Source organism: Schistocerca serialis, chromosome 3 (genome assembly GCF_023864345.2).
Source record: "Schistocerca serialis cubense isolate TAMUIC-IGC-003099 chromosome 3, iqSchSeri2.2, whole genome shotgun sequence".
Taxonomy (NCBI): Eukaryota; Metazoa; Arthropoda; class Insecta; order Orthoptera; family Acrididae; genus Schistocerca; species Schistocerca serialis.
Genome location: NC_064640.1, coordinates 262850256 through 262874080, shown reverse-complemented (window position 1 = coordinate 262874080; position 23825 = coordinate 262850256). Strand labels below are relative to the sequence as shown.

Sequence of the window (23825 nt, the reverse complement as noted above, 5' to 3'; positions counted from 1 at the left end):
ACTCTGAATTTTCGCGCGGTTCTTGTTGCCACCAAACTTTGCCGAAACATTCGCTCTCTGTCACGCACGTACGCCCTCTTCCTCTTCTTTCACCTGTGAGATCTCAGGCTCCCCCAATACCCCCTGTGGTCACAAGTGCCACTTAACCGACAAACCAGCCTCCGTGTGAAGCACCGGCCAGCTGCCGGCCACCTCGTTTGTTCGACATCACAAACAACTCTTTCCTGTGTCCGTCCAAACCACCTTCCCAATGATAATATGCACGGTTCTAAAATCTTACGTACCAGTATTAACCTTGATATGTTGATATTAGTATCGTTCTGTCAAATGGCTATCTCTATCCGCGTGGTATTTGTCATATATTGCCGGCCGGAGTGGCCGAGCGGTTCTAGGCGCTACAGTCTGGAACCGCAAGACCGCTACGGTCGCAGGTTCGAATCCTGCCTCGGGCATGGATGTGTGTGATGTCCTTAGGTTAGTTAGGTTTAAGTAGTTGTAAGTTCTAGGGGACTGATGACCTTAGAAGTTAAGTCCCATAGAGATCAGAGCCATTTGAACCATTTTTGTCATATTATTGTCTGAATAAATATCATGTAAGGTGCTAAAATCTGCCACCTTACAAGCGTCATCGAACAAATGACCTATAAAACTGCAGGAGACGGGACCTGTCAGCTCCCCACGTATTCCCGCCAAGGCGTTTCAAAATATTAACTGACTGGAAGCCCTTAATTCGTAGGTCTTTCAGGTGTGGGAGCCAAGTTAATTTCGAGTAAAATAATAAACCCAAAAATTGCACAGTGTCTTGAAAACGTAAAATCTTGTCCCCCATTGTGAGCACTCGTTGGTTAAAACTCCGACGAGCACGGTTAAAATTGACACAAGCAGTCTTCTCTGGTGAGAACCGAAAAGCAGTTGTCCGGGTACAGGTTTCCAGCCTCTTAATGGTCAGAGGAAGAGTAGAAGATTGCAAAGTTATTCACAAACAAAGAGAATTGGACTGGGCTCCTGACTGCGGAGGAAATGACATTGATAGCGATGGCAAACAATGTGACATTGAGGACACTGCCCTGGGGCACGCCATTCTCCTGAACGTAGCAATGATACATGGCATCGCCAATGCGATAGTGAAAACGCCGGTCCTCGAGAAAGGATTGGATACGAAGCGGCAGGAAACCAAATGGTTTCGGCGTAAGAAGGACTCCTGTATTGCTGTCTCCAGTAGAATTAAGTTGTCAAGGGTGGAACGGTTGCGCCTGAAACGGCACTGGGAGCGGGTCAGATGTTCTCGGGAATCGAGCAGCCAGACGAGGCAGCGGTTGACCATGCGTTCGAGAGTCCCACCCATACAACTGGTAAGGGCGACACTTCGATAACTGTTAGGGGCGCTATGGTCCTTGCCTGGTTTCCAGAATGGAATTAATATTGCCTCCTTTCAAGTCGTGGGGCACTGTCCATCAAACAAGATTTGATTGAAACAAGAGAGGATGTGTTCTTTCACTTCGGGACACAGATGACAAAGCATGGTATAATGGGTCTCATCAGGTCCTGGAGCAGTGTCTCTGGCTGCAGACAAAGCTGATTCCAGTTCCCACACTGAGAACGGAAGATTGTAGACTTCCTCATTATGCGAGAAGAAATTGAGCTTCCTTATCTCTGCAGTCCTACGGAACACCTGAAAAGCGGGAGTTCGTCTGGATGACGTAGTAATAGTAAAGAAGTGCTCAGCTAAAACCTGAGCCATGTCTTCTGTATACTTGTCGACCTGTACTATGATAAGACAGCACATATAAATGCTCTTAAGGACAAGATATATAAAGTAAAGAAACATATTAACATCTCGTTGGAAATGAATGAAAGTTCGGAAGCATGTCGACGGAGGTCTCTCAGTTGGGCACAGAAAGCATGGTGTGACGTCAGCGTGATTATAGCGCCAAATGTGGCTATCCCCACAACAGGAGGCAGTTGAAGGAACGGGAAAAGACAGTGTGTGTCAGCGAGTAGTTACGGTGCACTATGGTACTATTCTTCATTATAACATAGTACGGAGATAACATTTCGATGACTTCATCCGAGGAAGAATCATCGGGAAACTGGAAGAAGAATGAAGTGTGACGAGCGTAGTCCAGGAGTTTGGTATCGCACACAGCCCTGTTTCAAGCGCATGAGAAGCGTTCCGAACCACAGACACTGCCCCCGAAGGAGAGAAGGGGGTCGAATAAGGTCAACTACAGCTACACTGTGCAACAGGCAATAAGGGACTAACATCAAACAGCGGTTGCAACTGGAACCCCATTAAACAGGACTGCAAGGCATACAATATTATACTCAACAGTGGCACGTCAACTGCAACGGGGTAGTCTCTCTCCCTGACGACCACTCTGTCGTACCTTCATATGGTGAGAGCTGGGAACCCTAAATGCATCCAGGAACATGTCGAACATAATTTTGGTGGTCCAGGTGTTATGGTGTGAGGAGGCATAATTATGCATGGCCGTAACAACTTTTCTTTGAATCTTTGATCACGGTACAATCACCGATCAACTTTATTCCACATGTGCGTCTTTTCTGGAGTGCATTCATTTTTATGGATGACACTATGCGACCCCATCAAACTGCGAAGGTGGAGGAGCTCTTGGAACTGGCCTATCCGTTCCCATGATTTAAATCCGATCGCGCACTATGCGGTGCGTTGGGGAGACGGATTGCAGCACATCCACACGCACAAATGACCACCCAGCAGTTGAAACTTCCTGGCAGATTAAAACTGTGTTCGCAGAAGGGCTTCTGGGAAGTTCGGAAGGTAGGAGACAAGGTACTGGCAGAATTGAAGCTGTGAGGACGGGTCGTGAGTCGTGCTTGGGTAGCTTAGTTGGTAGAGCACTTTCCCGCGAAAGGCAAAGGTCCCGAGTTCGAGTCTCGGTCCGGCACACAGTTTTAATCTGCCAGGAAGTTTCATATCAGCGCACACTCCGCTGCAGAGTGAAAATCTCATTCTGGAAACGTCCCCCAGGCTGTGGCTAAGCCATGTCTCTGCAATATCCTTTCTTCAAAGAGTGCTAGTTCTGCAAGATTCGCAGAAGAGCTTCTGTGAAGTTTGTAAGGTAGGAGACGCGATACTGGCAGAATTGAAGCTGTGAGGACGGCTCGTGAGTAATGCTTGGATAGCTCAGTTGGTAGAGCACTTGCACGAGAAAGGCAAATGTCCCGAGTTCGAGTCTCGGTCCGGCGAACAGTTTCAATCTGCCAGGAAGTTTCATATCAGCGCACACTCCGCTGCAGAGTGAAAATCTCGTTCTGGCACCCAGCAGTTGTCAGCCGCGCTGGTGCAGGAATGGAACACCCTACCACAAGAACTCCTTATTAAACTTGTGGCCAGCATGGGAGCACGTTGCAGAGCACGCACTGTCGTCCGTGATGATCACACATCCTATTAAGAATCGTGTACAACCTTTTGTAATGTCCAGAGGACCTTCATAAATCACGGTGACTTCAGTAATTATTTTCTTTGAATAAGCATGTCATTTCTGTTCGTCTCATTGCGTATTTATTTCATATACCTTCTGTGCTGTACTATACTATAACAGTTACTGCTATGTATGGTCCGCGTTTGAACGAGGTATGTTAGTTGACAGGTACACATTATGTAGAAGTTACTTTCGTCTGTACGTTTTGCGCACTAGTGTAGTATAGCGAAATCCATGGTGGTTTCTACAGGATAAGTCGTTTCCAAAACGTTATAATGTGCGATACATATAAACGTTCTATAATTCTACAACCGATTGTCGTTAGCTATATGGGCCTAAGTAATGCGTACCGCTCTGACTGTCCTTCCTGAAGAAGGAGTTAGCCAGCGCCATTTTGCAAGCGCCTAGAACGCTTCGTTTCCTAAGCGCTCTATGAGAAATTCCATCTTTAGCCTTCTTCCCTCTGTGGTCGTGTTTACTATGTGGGCTGTAACCCCTAGTTCAAATGCTTCAAATGGCTCTAAGCACTATGGGACTTAGTATCTGAGGTCATCAGTTCCCTAGACTTAGAACTACTTAAACCTAACTAACCTAACACACACATCCATGCCCGAGGGAGGATTCTAACCTGCGACCGTAGCAGCAGCGCGGTTCCGGACTGAAGCGCCTAGAACCGCTCGGCCACAGCAACCCCTAGTCACTGGATATAATTCTCTCTGAAATGTGGAAAGAAATGGATTTTACTCCGTTTCAAAGTAACCGCTTCTTCCCGCATCATAAGCTATTAACGGAAACCATGGTATATCTAAAACAGGATTCGAATTTGAACCACTGTTCTCTCGATATAGAGCGTTTCAGAGAGGCACAGACGTAAGTGTTCCCTGCGCCGAGATTTTCAGCTCCTTCGTATGTTGTCTTCACCCCATTCACATTAAAATGCAGTACAGACTCCATAGTATGCCAAGTTACGCTCACGAGGTGAATACTGTAAGTGCCATAACACGATTTCTCAGAAACTTCGCTCAGTGGAAGAGGGGTCTAAATATGCGAATACGTTTTTCGGTTTATGCGCAGATACTCGACTGCTGCTGAAAAAACCACCGCGAAGGTTTTTGACGTAATTCAGATGCATTTCAGCGCACGAGAAGCTCACATAGTGAATAGCGTCGCAGCCTTTCACTTTTGCGTCTCATGTTCGAAATCCGAATATTGTTTTTATTTTATTTTCATTTATCTACTATACGAATGTTTCTTATCAAGTTAGGAGATACAAGAGAGTTAACTTAATTGTAAAATTATAACTGGGTTTCACAATATGTATCATTCATTCATTATTGAATGTATATGTGTGTATGGTTATTCAGGGCTTACAATCTTTTTAAATTCTTATATTTTAATTTTTCGTTTTTATATCAATTCTTATATTTCACTCTTACGTTTTTTCTTCAGGAAGATTTGGCGCAATCCCTTGGATGACACCGATAATTAAAATTCCGAACACCATAAGCATCGCGCCAAGGCAGGTTTGCAACACCGACATTTCTTGGGTTTACCACACTCGGGAAAGAATCCTCGTCATCACTGCTCAAGATTTACCACTTTGGCAATAGTTTCGGGGCAGACCAAGCACAACAGACAACATTTCCGAAAACTGGCGTTTGCTATTGATTACGAACAGGAATTTCATTGAGAACAATTTCAAATAATTTTTCCATTCACCTAAGGACAACGCTATTTCAGTATACATTGGAAAACATCTGCGTAGTAATCTTCTATAGCGATGGGTAGATAAATGAAAAAAATAAATAAATGAAATAAATAAGAGCAATAATCGGGTTTCGGACACGGGATGCAAAAGTGAGAGGCTGCGACGGTAGCCACTGTGCCACTAGTTGGGCTAGGCTTGTCACGCGTTAAAGGACATCTACATTACGTCGAAAAATTTGACGGTCTTTTCTCAGAAACAGTCGGATAAGCCGAGACACGTGTTCGCTTATTTGGACCCCTCTTCCACCGAGCGAAGTTTCTGAGAAATCGGGTCATAGCACTTGCTGTGTTCTCCTCGTGAGCAGTAAAGAAATGTTAGTCATGCCTTTAAAAGAGCGTACTCGTCGCTTTGGAACGCTGTAGATAGGTATGAACTAGTGCCATGCGGTCGTGTGACCGTCCGTCACTGATTAAAGTCATGGCAGTGAAGTACTTGCCAGTCGGTTGTATGGGATTAGCACAGTAAGATGAATCGACGTGGAGACGTCACGGAATGGCAGAAAACTGTCGACTTCGGGCGTACCTGTAGACACAAGTTTAATGATTTACTTGACTAGTGTTATACCAATGAGGACTGTCCAGCGAGTCTAGGACTGGTGTACCACTCGCAGCCCTGTACCACGGCGTAAGAACAGTGGGCGCAAAAGGATCCCAACCGACAGGGACTGGAGTAAAGTGTCACGCCTTCTCAATGGCAGTCGGTTTTAAACCCGAGCAGAATTGCAACTGTAATTGAATGCAGGACTATCTCAACCAGTTTCCAAGCGATCGTTGCGAAGGGATTGTATGCAATGCATATTTCTTGTAGCGTACCTCGCAATATGTCATTGCTTATAGCAGCACATAAACGTGCGCGTCTTCATTGGGCAAAACAACGCAGAAAGTAGACAATAGTTGACTGGAGCCATGTAGTGTAGCCCCATGAGTTGCGGTTTTGCCGATTTTCAATTGATGCAAGGCGTCGAATGCATCGACGGCCCAATGAGGAGTTGAGCCCACAGTGAATGGGGGATGCAGTTTAGGCTGGAGATGGTTCTGCGATGTTTTGCAGGTGTTTTTCGTATCATGACTTTGGCCTGCTTGCAACGACGCGGTTATGTGTTCGTCCCACAGAAAATGTCCACTCAACCTTCGGTTATACCTTCTTCTGCAGTCCAATCCACGCGCTTGTCCTGTTAGGAGACGAATAGTGTTTCCCTACTGCAGAAGCTGTAGTAGAACTAGTAGCGTCACACGATTCTAAAGGGCGCATCAAGTTTTCCTTTATCAGATAAATTGAGCGACTGAGTAAAAGTCAAGTCTTCGAATGAAATTTTAACTATATTCGCGCTTCTTTTTTACAAAAAACCGCCAAATCCGTGCAAATTAGAACTTATAGTTTCGCCATCACGGTCACTCTTATTCAGCCAGCTTATAGTACGAGGGGCGTTCAGAAAGTAAGCTCCGATCGGTCGCGAAATGGAAACGACTATGAAAATCCGATAAAGCTTTGCACAGATGTGTTGGGTAGTGTCTCTAGTATAACCCAAGTTAGCATCACGTCGCTCTTCTCATTTCTGAGCTCGCAGTGAGTGCGTAAAGATGTCTAGAAAATAGTGTCTGCCGCCAAGTACGAGGGCCTGGTGAGAAATTTCGCCTGAAGCTATGCAGCTAACATTACATAACTGTCGTGCTGTTTCGTCTTCACGACAATTCTCAGCCGCATTCTGCAGGGGCAATGAAGATGCTCCTGCATCGTTTTCAAATGGAAATGTTAGATTACCCACAATACAGTCCGCAATTGTCTCCCCATGAGTTTCATCTCTGGTCACATGAACCGCTGTCTTTGAAGACAACATTTTGACACAGACAACGAGGTGTAGGCCAGCGTGGAGAATTGGCGGAAAGCACTGGCGGCTGCCTTCTATGATGAGGCTATTGAAAAGTTGGTACAACGCTATGACAAAAGTCTAAGTCAGAACGGCGACTACGTAGAGAAGTAGCTGAAAGGTGTAGCTAATTGTTACAAGTAAAACATTTCTGATGTTCACTGTGGTTTCAATTTGGCAATCAATCGGAGCTTACTTTCTGAACAGGCCTCGTATTTACCGAACCTGTTACCGGAAAAATTACAGAACGGATTGTCTGTAACAGAATGCACGCTCAAATATTTCGCAACTCGAGCCATTTGACCATGTAGTTCTCGGTCCCAACTTGCACAATGCTCCACGCGGAATTTAGGTAGTTCAAAAGCCACAGCTCACATATTAAAGCCAGAATTTCGCGCCTTCGTCTTTATTACTGCCCGCGATTACTTCATGGCACTCAACGGTCAATTTAAACGCTAATTACTCAAAATTATTACATATACTCAGAGCTCCTGATACACTCGTCCGATCGTCATGGTGTCTGAGCTTCGAACTGAACGTAGACTCCAGAAAGCAATTCTTTAGCTCACAAAACGCGCGCGAATGTGCTCTCTTCTCCTTGGCTGAAAAACGTTGCAGCCAATGATATGTCAGTGTAAACCCGCGCTATTCAGCTTTTTCACACTGGACCAATCGCAACTTAATAGTTTTTGTGAGCAGTTTATTAAAAGAACAAATTTATAAAATCCACAAATATCAAAATAAAAGCCTCTTTAGACAACTGAATTACCGTAAAATGTTTCTTCTTTCCTCATGCCATAAACTGGCGAATTACACTTTACAAATTTCCCCTGAGCTTATGATTCACTCTCTCTGTACAAATACGTCTGCAACAGTACCTTTTCCTCAGTTAATAGTCAGCACAATATTCATTTATTATATTACCTGGGATTCGCACTTTCATTCACACTAATAACTAAACACATTAAATCAACAATAATTGATAAAAAACGTAATATAGTTTCATTTCCAAATACATGGTTTTGACTACATACAAGGGAAACTCCCCAGCGCACACCCCTCACATTTAGCGGTAAAGTGGCTCAGTGGATAGCTTGTCAAAAACTGAACACAGATCAGGCACGAAAACAGGAAAAAAGAAGCAAAATATAAACGGTGAGCGGTTGAAGCTCAAGATGTGCAACACCGAGTGCATTGTAAGACCTTCGACGTCGTCGTTGTGTGGTCACGATGTTGGACTATAAAACGGGAAATCCGTGTTCAGATCTCCCTTTGCACCATTTTGTTTTCTCCACAAAATTATGAACTTTCCGTCCGGTCATTGACGTGTCTGTTCTCCTTCTGTAGTCTTGGAAATTGTGGTACTGCACATTGGTTACAAAATATTAGTCATGTGGTAAAAATACACTACTGTCACAAGTAAATGCGATAAATAGTGAGAGCAAGCGAGGTGATGCATAGACCTCTCACAGAAATGAAAACAAGAAATAAGCGGGTGTGAACTATGTTACAACAAAGGACTTCAAGATTCAAACTTGCAAAACGGAACGCAAGAGTCATAACATGTGGTACTTGTATAGAACAAATAGGAGATATGTACGTCTGGAGGTTCCTTCGTCACTCCCGCTGTTGCAAACGGAGGTTATACGACGACACAGACACAACTTTGAATACAGCAAACAGATACGTCAGTGATCACAGGGTCAGTTTGTAATTTTGTGATTAAAAACAAATTGGGGCACGAGGGTGATGTGAACACTAATCTTGTGCTTCGTAACCCAACACCTTGACCACACACCCAGGACGCCGCTGTTATTGACGATCTTTCGATGTTGCTCTCCTTGACCTTCGACCGTACACTGTTTCTATTTTGCTTCTTTTTTATCATGATACACAATACACCTTCTTCCTGTTTTCATGCTTGATCTGTGTTCAGGTTTTGACGGGCTATCCACTGGACCATCTTATCACTAAATCTGAGAGGGAAGAGATGAGGAGTTTCCCTTGTTAAGATTTCATAGTGAGTAAGATGCTAACACGTTTCGGCCACAGCCGTCACTATTTTTGAGCTGCAGCTGGATCGGAATGCACATAAGTTACAAACGTTGTAACACATCGTCTGTATGAAGCTAACAGCTGTCGTCCGACTTATATAGGTACGATTCAAGGCGCTACGTCCCACACACTTTCAGGTTACCGTTCATTTTGGAACATATTTTTGAAAATTTATCAATTTCATTAATTTATTTCTCTAATTGATGAAATTTATTATGTAGTTTATTTAGTATGAGGTTCTGTCTATCTGTGCATGAGAAATGAAGATCAACAACAACACTTACTACTATTACTACTACTACTACTACTACTACAACTACTACTACTACCACTTATGCTCCTATGAACTCCGACCCTTTCTTTGGAGGATGAGCTCCAGTGCACCATAGGGCAATGACACATATTTCCTGCTCGGACACACCGACTTTACGCCTCATTTTATGCAGGACAAAAGTACCACACCCTACTATGTAGCCGGCCGGAGTGGCCGTGCGGTTCTGGGCGCTACAGTCTGGAGCCGAGCGACCGCAACCGTCGCAGGTTCGAACCCTGCCTCGGGCATGGATGTGTGTGATGTCCTTAGGTTAGTTAGGTTTAATTAGTTCTAAGTTCTAGGCGACTGATGACCTTAGAAGTTAAGTCGCATAGTGCTCAGAGCCATTTGAACCATAGCCTGCTATGTACCACGTAACGGCAAAGCCGGAACACTAGTCTACTGTCCACAATTGCATGTCCTCCACTGTGACTCGTTCCATGCCGTCTACATGCGCCAGAAGTTGCTATTAGTTTCGAAATATTATGAAACGCCACTCTAAATTAATACTTTGGAGTGAAAAAGATTTATTGCAGCTCCGAGTATCGTTACAAAGGCAGTTATTTATGTACTGATGCACCTGTATTAGTCTGAAGATTTAATTAATTACACTCCTGGAAATTGAAATAAGAACACCGTGAATTCATTGTCCCAGGAAGGGGAAACTTTATTGACACATTCCTGGGGTCAGATACATCACATGATCACACTGACAGAACCACAGGCACATAGACACAGGCAACAGAGCATGCACAATGTCGGCACTAGTACAGTGTATATCCACCTTTCGCAGCAATGCAGGCTGCTATTCTCCCATGGAGACGATCGTAGAGATGCTGGATGTAGTTCTGTGGCACGGCTTGCCATGCCATTTCCACCTGGCGCCTCAGTTGGACCAGCGTTCGTGCTGGACGTGCAGACCGCGTGAGACGACGCTTCATCCAGTCCCAAACATGCTCAATGGGGGACAGATCCGGAGATCTTGCTGGCCAGGGTAGTTGACTTACACCTTCTAGAGCACGTTGGGTGGCACGGGATACATGCGGACGTGCATTGTCCTGTTGGAACAGCAAGTTCCCTTGCCGGTCTAGGAATGGTAGAACGATGGGTTCGATGACGGTTTGGATGTACCGTGCACTATTCAGTGTCCCCTCGACGATCACCAGTGGTGTACGGCCAGTGTAGGAGATCGCTCCCCACACCATGATGCCGGGTGTTGGCCCTGTGTGCCTCGGTCGTATGCAGTCCTGATTGTGGCGCTCACCTGCACGGCGCCAAACACGCATACGACCATCATTGGCACCAAGGCAGAAGCGACTCTCATCGCTGAAGACGACACGTCTCCATTCGTCCCTCCATTCACGCCTGTCGCGACACCACTGGAGGCGGGCTGCACGATGTTGGGGCGTGAGCAGAAGACGGCCTAACGGTGTGCGGGACCGTAGCCCAGCTTCATGGAGACGGTTGCGAATGGTCCTCGCCGATACCCCAGGAGCAACAGTGTCCCTAATTTGCTGGGAAGTGGCGGTGCGTTCCCCTACGGCACTGCGTAGGATCCTACGGTCTTGGCGTGCATCCGTGGGTCGCTGCGGTCCGGTCCCAGGTCGACGGGCACGTGCACCTTCCGCCGACCACTGGCGACAACATCGATGTACTGTGGAGACCTCACGCCCCACGTGTTGAGCAATTCGGCGGTACGTCCACCCGGCCTCCCGCATGCCCACTATACGCCCTCGCTCAAAGTCCGTCAACTGCACATACGGTTCACGTCCACGCTGTCGCGGAATGCTACCAGTGTTAAAGACTGCGATGGAGCTCCGTATGCCACGGCAAACTGGTTGAAACTGACGGCGGCGGTGCACAAATGCTGCGCAGCTAGCGCCATTCGACGGCCAACACCGCGGTTCCTGGTGTGTCCGCTGTGCCGTGCGTGTGATCATTGCTTGTACAGCCCTCTCGCAGTGTCCGGAGCAAGTATGGTGGGTCTGACACACCGGTGTCAATGTGTTCTTTTTTCCATTTCCAGGAGTGTATTTACAGTGTTACTATTAATGTTTAGCGGTAGTTCTATGCCTTTACGATGATTACCTTGCGGCGTTAAAATGTGTTGTCCATTAGTGCGCAGTTGTAATCTCAAACTTAACGATTTTAAGTAATTTACAGCTCTCAAATGTTGCCACTCCAGCGGATGGAGAAACTCAATGTTTTCCGATTGTTGACAGAGGAAGCGTACTGCGTGACCATGTCGTGCGTGACGGCGGCGGCGTCGGTCCTGAGCCTGATGGACGAGACGGCGGACCCGTGTACCGACTTCTACCAGTACGCGTGCGGCGGTTGGGTGCGCGCCAACCCCATCCCCGACAGCAAGTCCATGTGGGGCACCTTCGTCAAGCTCGAGCAGCAGAACCAGCTCGTCATCAAGAACGTACTAGGTAAGCTATCAACCAAAAAATTCTAATCAGCTTTATTACAAGTGCAAAGTTGGAAACATCAACATTTTTAAATCTCTAAAACGTTATAGATCAATTCTCTTTAGCCATATGAATGCTAAATACACTGCTGGCTATTAAAATTGCAACACAAGGAAGGATAGCAAGTACCGAGGGTTTTCTTATTGTGCGTACACGCAAGGACATAAAAAGAGGACTCACCACGAAGGAATTACCCGAATTGGACAGAAATCGGTAGATGTGGTGTACTTGTACAGACAAACAAATGATTACAATTTCAAAAAAACTGGATGATTTATTTAAGAGAAAGAGCTTAAACTGGGCAAGTCAATAACGCGTTGCTTACTTGTGATCCTTATGCAAGCAGATATTCGGATTGGCATTGATTGAAATATTGAAAAAGGTAGGAAGATTTATCTGTTGCAAAAGTGACAAAAAGCAGATTTCAGAGTACTGGACGGCTCAACACAAAAGTTTTATCTCAAATACAGATAGTGGACAGAGTTCAAAACCATTGTACAGTTATGCTCAAAAGTACCAGAACGACCTAAATTGCATTTCGCCTGATTTGCATGCAACCCACATAACGCAGCTGTCTAGCACGTCCTCTAATCGCTCCTTGGTACAGTGGTTTACCTATTGAAAATGGTTCCAACAAGTCACCACTAGAAAACACTAATCTGTATCGCAATAACTCAAGATGTAAAGTAATACTACGATACTACAAATATCAGGGACCACCTTATCACAGATAAGACTGTCCTTAAGGCTTGTAAGCTCACATTTATTACAATAAATGACATACCTGAAATGTTACCACTCTCATTATTAGGTCAGATAGGTAATGCACGTAATAAGTTCGTTGTATTCATGATATCCTCTTCAAAGTAACATATCGTACTTATTATTTAACGCAAAGTGAGATTAAAAATTTAAGTTATTCACGAGCAGCTAGTTGAGAATATGTATGAACTTCAAATGACACGACGAACCGTCTCGTTCTGCACATGGATTCAAACCCAGGTCATGCAGACTAAGCAAAGATTTCGTGAATGACGGAAACTAACAGTCATTCCTGATTAGGCATACAGAGACTGATATACCTCGACTTTAGACAGTATTAATTAGCAAATACCAACTTTAAATTACATAACGCAAACATTTTTAACGGACGCGAATTCCTACCCAGCACCTATTGTCCCTGTTAACGAACTACGAGAGATGTTAAATATTGCTTCTTAACAAGTAGCTTACTTGAATCGCCGTGAGGTAAAACTTTGTGTTGGACAGGGATTCGAACCCAGAACCTAATAAGATAGATATCGAAGCACAATCAACTGTGACATATCGCCTTTTCTCGTCAGTAGCTAGATTTTTTAACTGAAATGACGAGACGAAACATTAATTTTTTCCTTCCCAGGACTCCAACCCGGCACCTATCGCTGTTATATTCTAGAGAAAACGAACGTTAAATATGGGTTTGTTGCACCAGCAGCGACATGTGAGCATGTTTGAACGAGAAACAATATGACGAAGAGTTCAGTGCTGACTGGGAATAGAGCTCCACATACATCGTTGTTGACTACACATAAAGAGACGTCAGCTAACGAATTTTTCTCCACCAGCATCTCGGAATAACATCCTTGAACTTACAGTGATCTCGCAAATAGTTCTGTGTCTCACTGGGAGTCAAAAACGTCATATATCGTTTATGTTGACAACGAATGAAAATACATTAAACATCGAAATTATTATTCACCAGCAGAAAGGTGTTCTCATGGTAAAGCTTGATAATACATAATGAAATCTTTAGTGCCGGACCAGGATTCGAACCCATTCACGTGCAATATGTGGAGATGTTGGCGAATCTGCAGCTTTGAACAAACAACAAATTCTAGCCAAGCTGTATTGTCACGAAGGGACCAAATTCCGCGTTAAGGGCGGTCTGAGTTGCATTCCCAGTTCAGAACCAATTTTATCGACATACAGAAGCTCAGACAGAAAATGGAATAAGTGTCCTGTGAGCCTACATAGCGTTTGTTTTGTCACTAGAAATAAGCAACTAGTATAAGAAAGGTTACTGGTGATAGAGTTCCTACATGTCGCCACTCCAGACTTTATTGTGGCTCAACCTAACGTCTACTTGGCAGAGAAGGAATATCATTTTTAATGTGAATTTCAGACCACAATGCCATTATATCTTCTTCACTTTGTGTAGCCAGAAGAGAATGGAATCTGTCTCTCCTTATCTAAAATCACTGACCGAAGTTGGAACCGAACCCACACCATAGATACATGAACCTATCATCAGCCGAACAGACCACCAAATCCTCTTCTCAGTGGCTCATTTTTCTATCGTAACGCCATTGTGCTACACTGGCTGAGAATTCTGACACACAGGCTCCCTGTATCAATTTGCTGCATGTTCAGTAAATTCATTTACTTGCTTGACCAAATCACCACGAACTAGCTGCCTCGGCTACCCAGTGCATACATTCAACTTTATTTTGTAATCACCAAAATAAAATCACGTAACTGCCAACAACACAGAACTTCCAACAGTGTAGGATGCAGAAATTTAAATTGGAAGTGTTCCTTTCCACTTGAGCTACTCTATTGTGCTCTCTGTTGGTTGAAAACATGGTGCAGTGCAAAGGAAGAGGTATAACTGTTTGTCTCTCATGAGTATTGACCTGGCCATATGCATTATCCCACAGCGCTGTGGAATGCAGAACTTCTGGAAGAATTCTTGTTGACTTCTGGAGCTGTTACAGCAACGTATCAGGTAGTAGCGCAATGGTAAGTATCGCGCCTGGTAGTTAAGATGTCGCGAGTTCGAGTACATTCACTGCTATATTTTTTAAAACGCAGTCCTGCTGTCTGCTAAAGTAATCAGTCTAATGGAACTTGTAACATAATTCAATTCACTTCTCAAACCAAAATAGAAGTATGTGGAAGAAGGACTAAATTCTGTAACATTTTGTTCATTTCAGGTTTAACAGACAGTAGATGCATTTCGAAACTTTTGTATTATGTATGGGTAGAGCGCATCGTGCCAAAATACGTCGGAAAAGTATTTTCTACATTAGCTGTCGTCTGGTAGTGGCATTTTATTCTTCTTCAAACCTTGTTTCAGAGCTTTAACTCAGAACAAGTTTTCTACATGCATGTAATCAATAAACTGCATGTGCATTTTCAGACTGTTATAGATAGAGGTTTCGCATATATCGTTGATGATTAATTTCTCTCTCATGTTTACTATTGATTTAAGAACGTTAAAGGAAACCTTACGAAAATTGTGAACTATAGTATAAAAAATGAAATAAAACTACCCACGATAAACTTACGACGAAAGTCTGTTTTAATAAAACTGAGTATCTGAACACAAGCGTGCCTCTATCGTAACGAATTGGTAAAATACTACTCACCTGGATCTTGATTGGGTCTGTGTTTAATTGGTATGCTGTGTCATACTCAAGATGTATGCAAATGTGGCATTTCATAAATAAAGTTATGTATTCCTAGAAACCCAAAATTTGCTTGTCAGCAGCGGAAAGAGGCGTTACCTGTTGTGCAGCATTGTAAGCTTTTCACCATGAGCCGAAAGTATTTTCCTGAATTTTCATTAGTGATGTTTGATCTGACTGCTTGCAGCTCTTTCACAGAAGGGATAAAAACGCTACACTCAGTGAGACGGACTGTGGACCATAACAGACGTTTTTTCACAGGACAGCACGTTACCACAGAGATGGCAAATAAGTATGTCTCTTTTCTTCCTCTTACGAGACCAATAATGGCTAGAACTCGTAAACCGCTATTTGAAGGACGAGATTAGTTGCGATTTCCACCTGCAACGACTTTCCTGGGCTGAAAACCGTAAATTTATAATCTTTTGTTACACCTCAAGCGATAATAACTCAGATTATTCAATGGAAATGACAGGTAAAATCATGTGAACTTTGAGGCTTAATTCCGTGCACACCAGGAAGTAACTCGTCAATCACAGAGTTGCCAAATATACATTGCCTTCTTGCCAAATCTCAGTTACAATTCCAGCAGGATGAAGACGAACCGATGTGATCTTACAGCGGGCTGGGAAGTGACCATAGCTGGTGTCTCCAAGTCGCGGCTGCAACGGCCTGGAATACGTAATGCGTCTGATTCGCATTTCTGTAACTAGGTTTAGGGACTGGAGTGTAGTTACTAATAATACTTAGAACTGACTGCAAACTAAGCATCATAAATCAGTAACTCTCATAGTTGTTTTTATATTTCATTCGTAAGTGTACTCAAAACTAAGAAACTCATTCACAGACGTTTTCATGCCTCGCCGATACTCGAGCGCAACAACCAAATAAAAATAAAAAAAGAATGTGTGTGTGTGTGTGTGTGTGTGTGTGTGTGTGTGTGTGTGTGTCTGTGTGTGTGTGTGTGTGTGTGTGTGTGTGTGTGTGTGTGTGTGTGTGTGACAGAGAGAGAGAAAGAGAGAGAGAGAGAGGGATAAAAATCAAAAGGAATGAGAGAGAAAGAGAGTAAAAAATTGTAAAGAAATTGAATCATGGTATGTAAAGAAATCTTTCATTAAAATGACACGTTCCACTTCATTACGAAATATCGTATTCGTGATTCATGAAAAAGGAATTAATCTAATGTAATCTAATCTAATCGTATTATATTGATGATTAGCCATGAAGAGTCATGAATTACCGAAATTTTTGCTAATTCCAGTAACCAAATCTAAACGTGAAAATAAAAGACGACAGTTTTTGTAATAAACCGGGACTTCTATCAAGACCCTTTCTTCCCTGTTAACTAACCACGAAAGATGTCTGATATACCTCTATTCTGAAGTAACAAAGTGTGCATGCATTTAAAGATGAAGTGCATGATGTGAAGTTCTGTGACGGAGATACGAATCCAACACGTAATCGGATTGTTAACTAAGTAAAATCAAATGTTTCGTATCGGTTTGTCTTACCAACTGCTAGGTGTTTAAATCTAAAATAAGGTAACAAACTTTTGTGCCTAAGCGAAAATCGAACTGTACACCTACCGTGCATCCACGAATAAAGCTTAAGTATCAGTTGCTTACTCACCAATATTAAGATGTGTGCCTGTTTGACCAGAAAAAACGACACCTATTGCGATTTTTTGCAACACATGAACAGACATTAAAAACGTACGTTAATTTTCACAAACAGGCCGGTGTGCACGTGATGGGGCTTGAAATGAAATTATCAATATTTTTGTACTGGATCAGGATTCGGACCCACATACTTACATTTGGAGGAGACCTAGAGAAGATTGCAGTCTTGAGAAAAGGAACGAAATGATTGAACTATACTGTTCCGAGAGCTTCAGATCCTCGAAAGAGGAGATACGAATTCGAATCACAGTCCAGCACCAAATTTTTCATCGTCTCTAGTTCAATCAAGTACAAGTAAAGTAAGAGCCCTGTTCCTTTAAATGGCTATCGGTTCATCAAATAAAGTAAAATTTTCTAATGTAAGTAAGTTTACGATGGCTTCCGCTATGTCATTTCCCAACGTAAACCGGCTCTGCCCAGTTGGTAATGAAAGAACGTGATGTTTAATGCAGATTCTGGATTATAACGTCTTTCTCTTGATGTTACCAGGGCTGAAGTAAATCTGTTTGTGCCTCTTAAAAGTAAATGCCTGAACCCACGCATTGCACCTGTGATAGTTCGTTCCGCCAGACCATTGTGGCCACATTTCCCAGCCCCAGGAGTGTTCTGTAACAGATGATTTGCTTAGCTTACACAATTAGTCTCGGTGGAAAAAACGCGAGTCTATTAAATGGTTAAGTAGAATCAAGCTTCTGAAGCGGAGATTATGCTATTCTCATGTCAGCAGGATGTAAAGACTCTTCTAGGCTCCAGAGCTGAACAACAGTTCCTCCAGAACTTCTGCATACCACAGCACTGCGAGATAATGCAAATGACCGGGTCTAGACTTCCGAGAGAAACAGTTACAGCTTTTCTTTTGGGCTGCACGACGTTTTCAACAAACAGATAGCACAATAGAGTAGCTCAAGTGGAAAGGAACACTTCCAATTTAAATTTCTGCATCCTACACTGATGGCAGTTTTGTGTGGTTGGCAGTTGCGTGATTTTATTTTGGTGATTACAAAATAAAGTTGAATGTATGCACTGGGTAGCCGAGGCAGCTAGTTCGTGGTGATTTGGTCAAGCAAGTAAATGAATTTACTGAACATGCAGCAAATTGATACAGGGAGCCTGTGTGTCAGAATTCTCAGCCAGTGTAGCACAATGGCGTTACGATAGAAAAATGAGCCACTGAGAAGAGGATTTGGTGGTCTGTTCGGCTGATGATAGGTTCATGTATCTATGGTGTGGGTTCGGTTCCAACTTCGGTCAGTGATTTTAGATAAGGAGAGACAGATTCCATTCTCTTCTGGCTACACAAAGTGAAGAAGATATAATGGCATTGTGGTCTGAAATTCACATTAAAAATGATATTCCTTCTCTGCCAAGTAGACGTTAGGTTGAGCCACAATAAAGTCTGGAGTGGCGACATGTAGGAACTCTATCACCAGTAACCTTTCTTATACTAGTTGCTTATTTCTAGTGACAAAACAAACGCTATGTAGGCTCACAGGACACTTATTCCATTTTCTGTCTGAGCTTCTGTATGTCGATAAAATTGGTTCTGAACTGGGAATGCAACTCAGACCGCCCTTAACGCGGAATTTGGTCCCTTCGTGACAATACAGCTCGGCTAGAATTTGTTGTTTGTTCAAAGCTGCAGATTCGTCAACATCTCCACATATTGCACATGAATAGGTTCGAATTCTGGTCCGGCACTAAAGATTTCATTATGTATTATCAAGCTCTACCATGAGAACACCTTTCTGCTGGTGAATAATAATTTCGATGTTTAATGTATTTTCATTCGTTGTCAACACAAACGACATTTGACGTATTTGACTCGCAGTGAGACACAGAACTATTTGCGAGATCACTGTAAGTTCAAGAATGTTATTCCGAGATGCTGGTGGAGAAAAATTCGGTAGCTGACGTCTCTTTGTGTGTAGTCAACAACGATATGTGTGGAGCTCTATTCCCAGTCAGCACTGACCTCTTCGTCATATTATTTCTCGTTCAAACATGCTCACATGTCGCTGCTGGTGCAACAAACCCATATTTAACGTTCGTTTTCTCTAGAATATAACAGTGATAGGTACGGGGTTGGAGTCCTGGGAAGGAAAAAATTAATGTTTCGTCTCGTCATTTCAGTTAAAAAATCTAGCTACTGCCGAGAAATGGCGATATGTCACAGTTGATTGTGCTTCGATATCTACCAGTTCGATTTTACACAGAGTACGCGAAGGAACTTGCCTTCCCTTCTTGCAGCGATGTACCGTAGGTCTCTAGAAGAGCGTAGTGTTCCAAAAGATTGGAAGAGGGCACAGGTCATCCCCGTTTTCAAGAAGGGACGTCGAACAGATGTGCAGAACTATAGACCTATATCTCTAACGTCGATCAGTTGTAGAATTTTGGAATACATATTATGTTCGAATATAATGACTTTTCTGGAGACTAGAAATCTACTCTGTAGGAATCAGCATGGGTTTCGAAAAAGACGGTTGTGTGAAATCCAGCTCGCGCTATTCGTCTACGAGACTCAGAGGGCCATAGATTCGGGTTCCCAGGTACATGCCGTGTTCCTTGACTTCCGCAAGGCGGTTGATACAGTTCCCCACAGTTGTTTAATGAACAAAGTAAGAGCATATGGACTATGAGACCAATTGTGTGGCTGGACTGAAGAGTTACTAGATAGCAGAACGCAGCATGTAATTCTCAAAGGAGAGAAGCCTTCCGAAGTAAAGAGTGATTTCAGGTGTGCCGCAGGGGAGTGTCGTACGACAATTGCTATTTACAGTATATATAAATGACCTTGTTGATACCATCGGAAGTTCACTGAAGCTTTTTGCGAATGATGCTGTAGTATATCGAGAGATTGTAATAATGGAAAATTGTACTGAAATTCAGGAGGATCTGCAACGAATTGACGCATGGTGCAGGGAATGGCAATTGAATTTCAATGTAGACAAGTGTAATGTGCTGCGAATACATAGAAAGAAAGATCCTTTATCATTTAGCTAGAATATAGCAGGTCAGCAACTGGAAGCAGTTAATTCCATAAATTATCAGGGAGTAGGCATTAGGAGTGATCTAAAATGGAATGACCATATAAAATTAATAGTCGGTAAAGCAGATGCCAGACTGAGATTCATTGCAAGAATCCTAAGGAAATGCAGTCCGAAAACAAAGGAAGTAGTTTACAGTACACTTGTTCGCCCACTGCTTGAATACTGCTCACTGGTGTGGGATCCGTACCAGATAGGGTTGATAGAAGAGATAGAGAAGATCCAAAGCAGAGCAGCGCGCTTCGTTATGGGATGATAGATAGACTCTGGTGGAAGACTCTGCAAGACAGACGCTCAGTACCTCGGTACTGGCTTTTGTTGATGTTTCGAGAACATATATTCACCGAGGAGTCAAGCAGTATATTGCTCCCTCCTACGTATGTCTCGCGAAGAGACCATGAGGATAAAGTCAGAGAGATTAGAGCCCACACAGAGGCATTCCGACAGTCTTTCTTTCCACTAACAGTACGAGACTGGAACAGAAGGGGGAGCCGATAGAGGTATTCAAAGTACCCTCCGCCACACACCGTCAGATGGCTTGCGGAGTATAGATGTAGATGTAGATGTAGATTGATATAGTTGTTGGAAGTCGTCTTGAGGGTCAATTTCTGTACAATTGAAGAGGTGGATCGTCAAAATCCCGAGATGGTTGGAGGGCCCTGCCAAATGTTCCGTACGTTCTCAGTTGAGGAAGATGCAGTGACTTTGCTGCTGAAGGTAGAGTTTGGCAAACACGAAGACAAGCAGTAGAAACTCTTGCTGTGTGCGGGAAAGTGTAAACCCAGGATGGCTTGCCATAAAGGTCAACGAAACGGGTCGTAGAATATCATCGACGTACCGCTGTGGTGTAAGGGTGCCGCGGTTGACAACCAAATGAGTCCTGATATGAAAAGAAATGGCACCCCAGACCATTACTCTCTGTAGGCGGCCTGTATGGCAGCTGACCCAATATGGTCTGACTGGGGTGTCATTTCTTTTCATAGCAGGACCCCTTTGGTTGTTATCCGGAACACCCATACAGCACAGCGGTACGTCGACGATATTATACCCTCCGTTTCGTTGCCCTCCATGGTAAGCCCTCCTGGTTTTACATTTCAGCAAAATAATGCCCGACTCCGCACGGCAAGAATTTCTACTGCTTGTCTTCGGGCTTGCCAAACCCTATCTTGGCTAGCAAGGTCGCCGGATCTCTCCCGTATTGCGAAAATTTGGATCATTATGGGCGGGCCCTCCACCCAGCTATTTTGACGATGTAACGCCAATTCGACAGAATTTGTCACGATATTCCTCAGGAGTACTTCTAACAACTCTATCAATCAATGCCAAGGCGAATAACTGCTTAACTGCTTCCACAAGGGCCATAAACGAGTTATTGACTTGCTGAATTTGTGGAGCTCTTTATCTTGAATGAATCATCCAAGTTTTCTGAAATTGTAATTATTGTTTTGTCTGTACATGTACATCACATCTAATAATTTCCGTCCGATTCTGATAATTCCTCCATGGTGAGTCGTTTTTTTTGTCGAAGAGTGTATGCAGTATAGTGAAAAGAATTTATGATTAAATCTGTACGTGATTTTATGGTACACGACGTGTAAAATTTATAACCCAGAGGTACCAGCTCTTACAGCGGCAATGACTGTAGACCGACTGCACATCGAGCTGAACTTAGCTTGATAGGCAGATATGTGTAGGAGAGTTGCCAAAATTGTGCCACTTTTGAGATTTTATTTATTATATCCTAAACAATAAGTTACAAAATTATTTAAACAATGCCATCCTCAGCTGGAGCATGTTGTTCTTGGCATCTGATTTAAAGAATAGAAATTCTGTGAAAAATAAACACATGACGCTCAGTTTTCGAAATGCCTGCAAGTGATACAAATTAGGAATCTGGTTGAATCAATATTGGGTGCATAAATTGTTCCATCCTTATAAACAATGTCCCTGAGCTTGCCCGAGCGAGGTGGCGCAGCGGTTAGCACACTGGACTCGCATTCGGGAAGACCACGGTTCAAACCCGCATCCAACCATCCTGGTTTAGGTTTTCCGTGATTTCCCTAAATCGCTTCAGGCAAATGCCGGAATGGTCCCTTTGAAAGGACTCGGCCGACTTCCTTCCACATCCTTCCCTAATCCGAAGGGGACCGATGACCTAGCTGTTTGTCCTCTTCCCCCAAATCAACCAACCAACCTGAGCTTGAAGGTATGTACTGGTCTATATTATGGAAATGCTCCATATTTTAATTCTTACATCACTACATGCAGATGTTACAAAATAACTTTCTCACTCTTTCACCCATCCATCCACACTGTCCATGAATTCACATTTTACATCTCATGCATCTGGTCATTTTTTCCATTAAATCAGGCTCGCACAACACACAATACCATTCCGCTGCTTTATAAATTAATTTCTTATGCTCTCCCTTTTCAGACGAATTTGTGGTTCTAGATTTATTCTGTTTTTCTTCGGTAAACTTTTGTTTTGCATAGAGTGCTCGTCAGTTCACAGGCTCCTTGGCTAGGCCTTGAAGGTTTTCTTTGAGCTTTCATCACTTCCCTCGGATTCGGTGATATTTCTTGGCTGGACGCCTTTGGCCCACGTTTTATCTTCCATGGGTTCATCTGCATTGAAACTGTGGAAGAATCCGCTCGCAGCTGCTGTGGCCGAGCGGTTCTAGGCACTTCAGTCCGGAACCGCGCTGCTGCTACGGTCGCAGGTTCGAATCCTGTCTCGGACGTGGCTGTGTGTGATGTCCTTAGGTTAGTTAGGTTTAAGTAGTTCCATTCTAGGGGACTGATGACCTCAGATGTTAAGTCCCATAGTGCTTCGAGCCATTTGAACCATTTTAGAATCCGCTTCTTTCTGCAATGTCGAAAGCAAGTTTTCTTACGTCCGACATGCATAAACTGAACAAAATCTTCAAATGTAAGAATACTCTTCCATTTCATATTCAACTTCGTTGGAAGACATTTTTTCTGCGGGTTTTTATAAACCCGCTTGCATTTTTATTTTCAGCATGCCTCTCAACGATTGGCTTAGGCCTATTAAGTGCACGTACGTTCATTTAATCCATGATCCCCAGTTATATTGTTGCAATTACATGCTGTTCATTTGTGATCCACTTCCCATAATGCCTTTCTGTTACGATACTGTAATATAAAATAATTATTTAATTAATAACATGGGATAAAGAACGCATTAGAAAACTCACCACATCCTTGCAGAACATTATGGTGCACTAATGATGCTACATGCATTTTTAAAACTCACTATATGAGTAAGTTTATTAAACTGTACCGGTACAATATCGAAAATTTATACCGATAAATTATAGACAACGTCGCCATTTTCTCTTTGTTAGTTTCCTACAAACGAATCACAGATTTGGGACTGTCTGAAAGTAAGTTTAGTTCATGTATATTCAACCATAAATAAAACAATATGTTGGGCCTTACCTTACAACAGTAATTCTCTTCGCCAAGTCTACAAAAAGTTAGATGAAAATTATAACAGAATCTACGCGGTTTTCAGACGTTCTGCTCCTGAATACACAGGACGCATAGCTGTCAATATGGCACAAAGAAGCACGTAGTTCACGCTGATCTCTGTAAATGTCGGTTAGTACCGGAGGTACGAATTTTATAGCAGTAGTACAAATTAGGAGCCAGTAAAGTATACACAACTCTCCCCTACGTCATTCCATGCCGCTTC

At 43.3% G+C, this 23825-nt stretch overlaps 1 protein-coding gene across 3 annotated transcripts in view; it reads left to right on the top strand.

The window, feature by feature from the left end:
- Nucleotides 1–23825, top strand: part of LOC126470034 (endothelin-converting enzyme homolog) — a 434767-nt gene that overhangs the window by 263980 nt on the left and 146962 nt on the right. For all 3 annotated transcript variants that reach the window (XM_050097524.1, XM_050097525.1, XM_050097526.1), the window contains exon 4: nt 11690–11899. In XM_050097524.1, coding sequence (XP_049953481.1) covers nt 11690–11899 — 210 coding nt within the window. The remainder of the gene's footprint in view (nt 1–11689; nt 11900–23825) is intronic.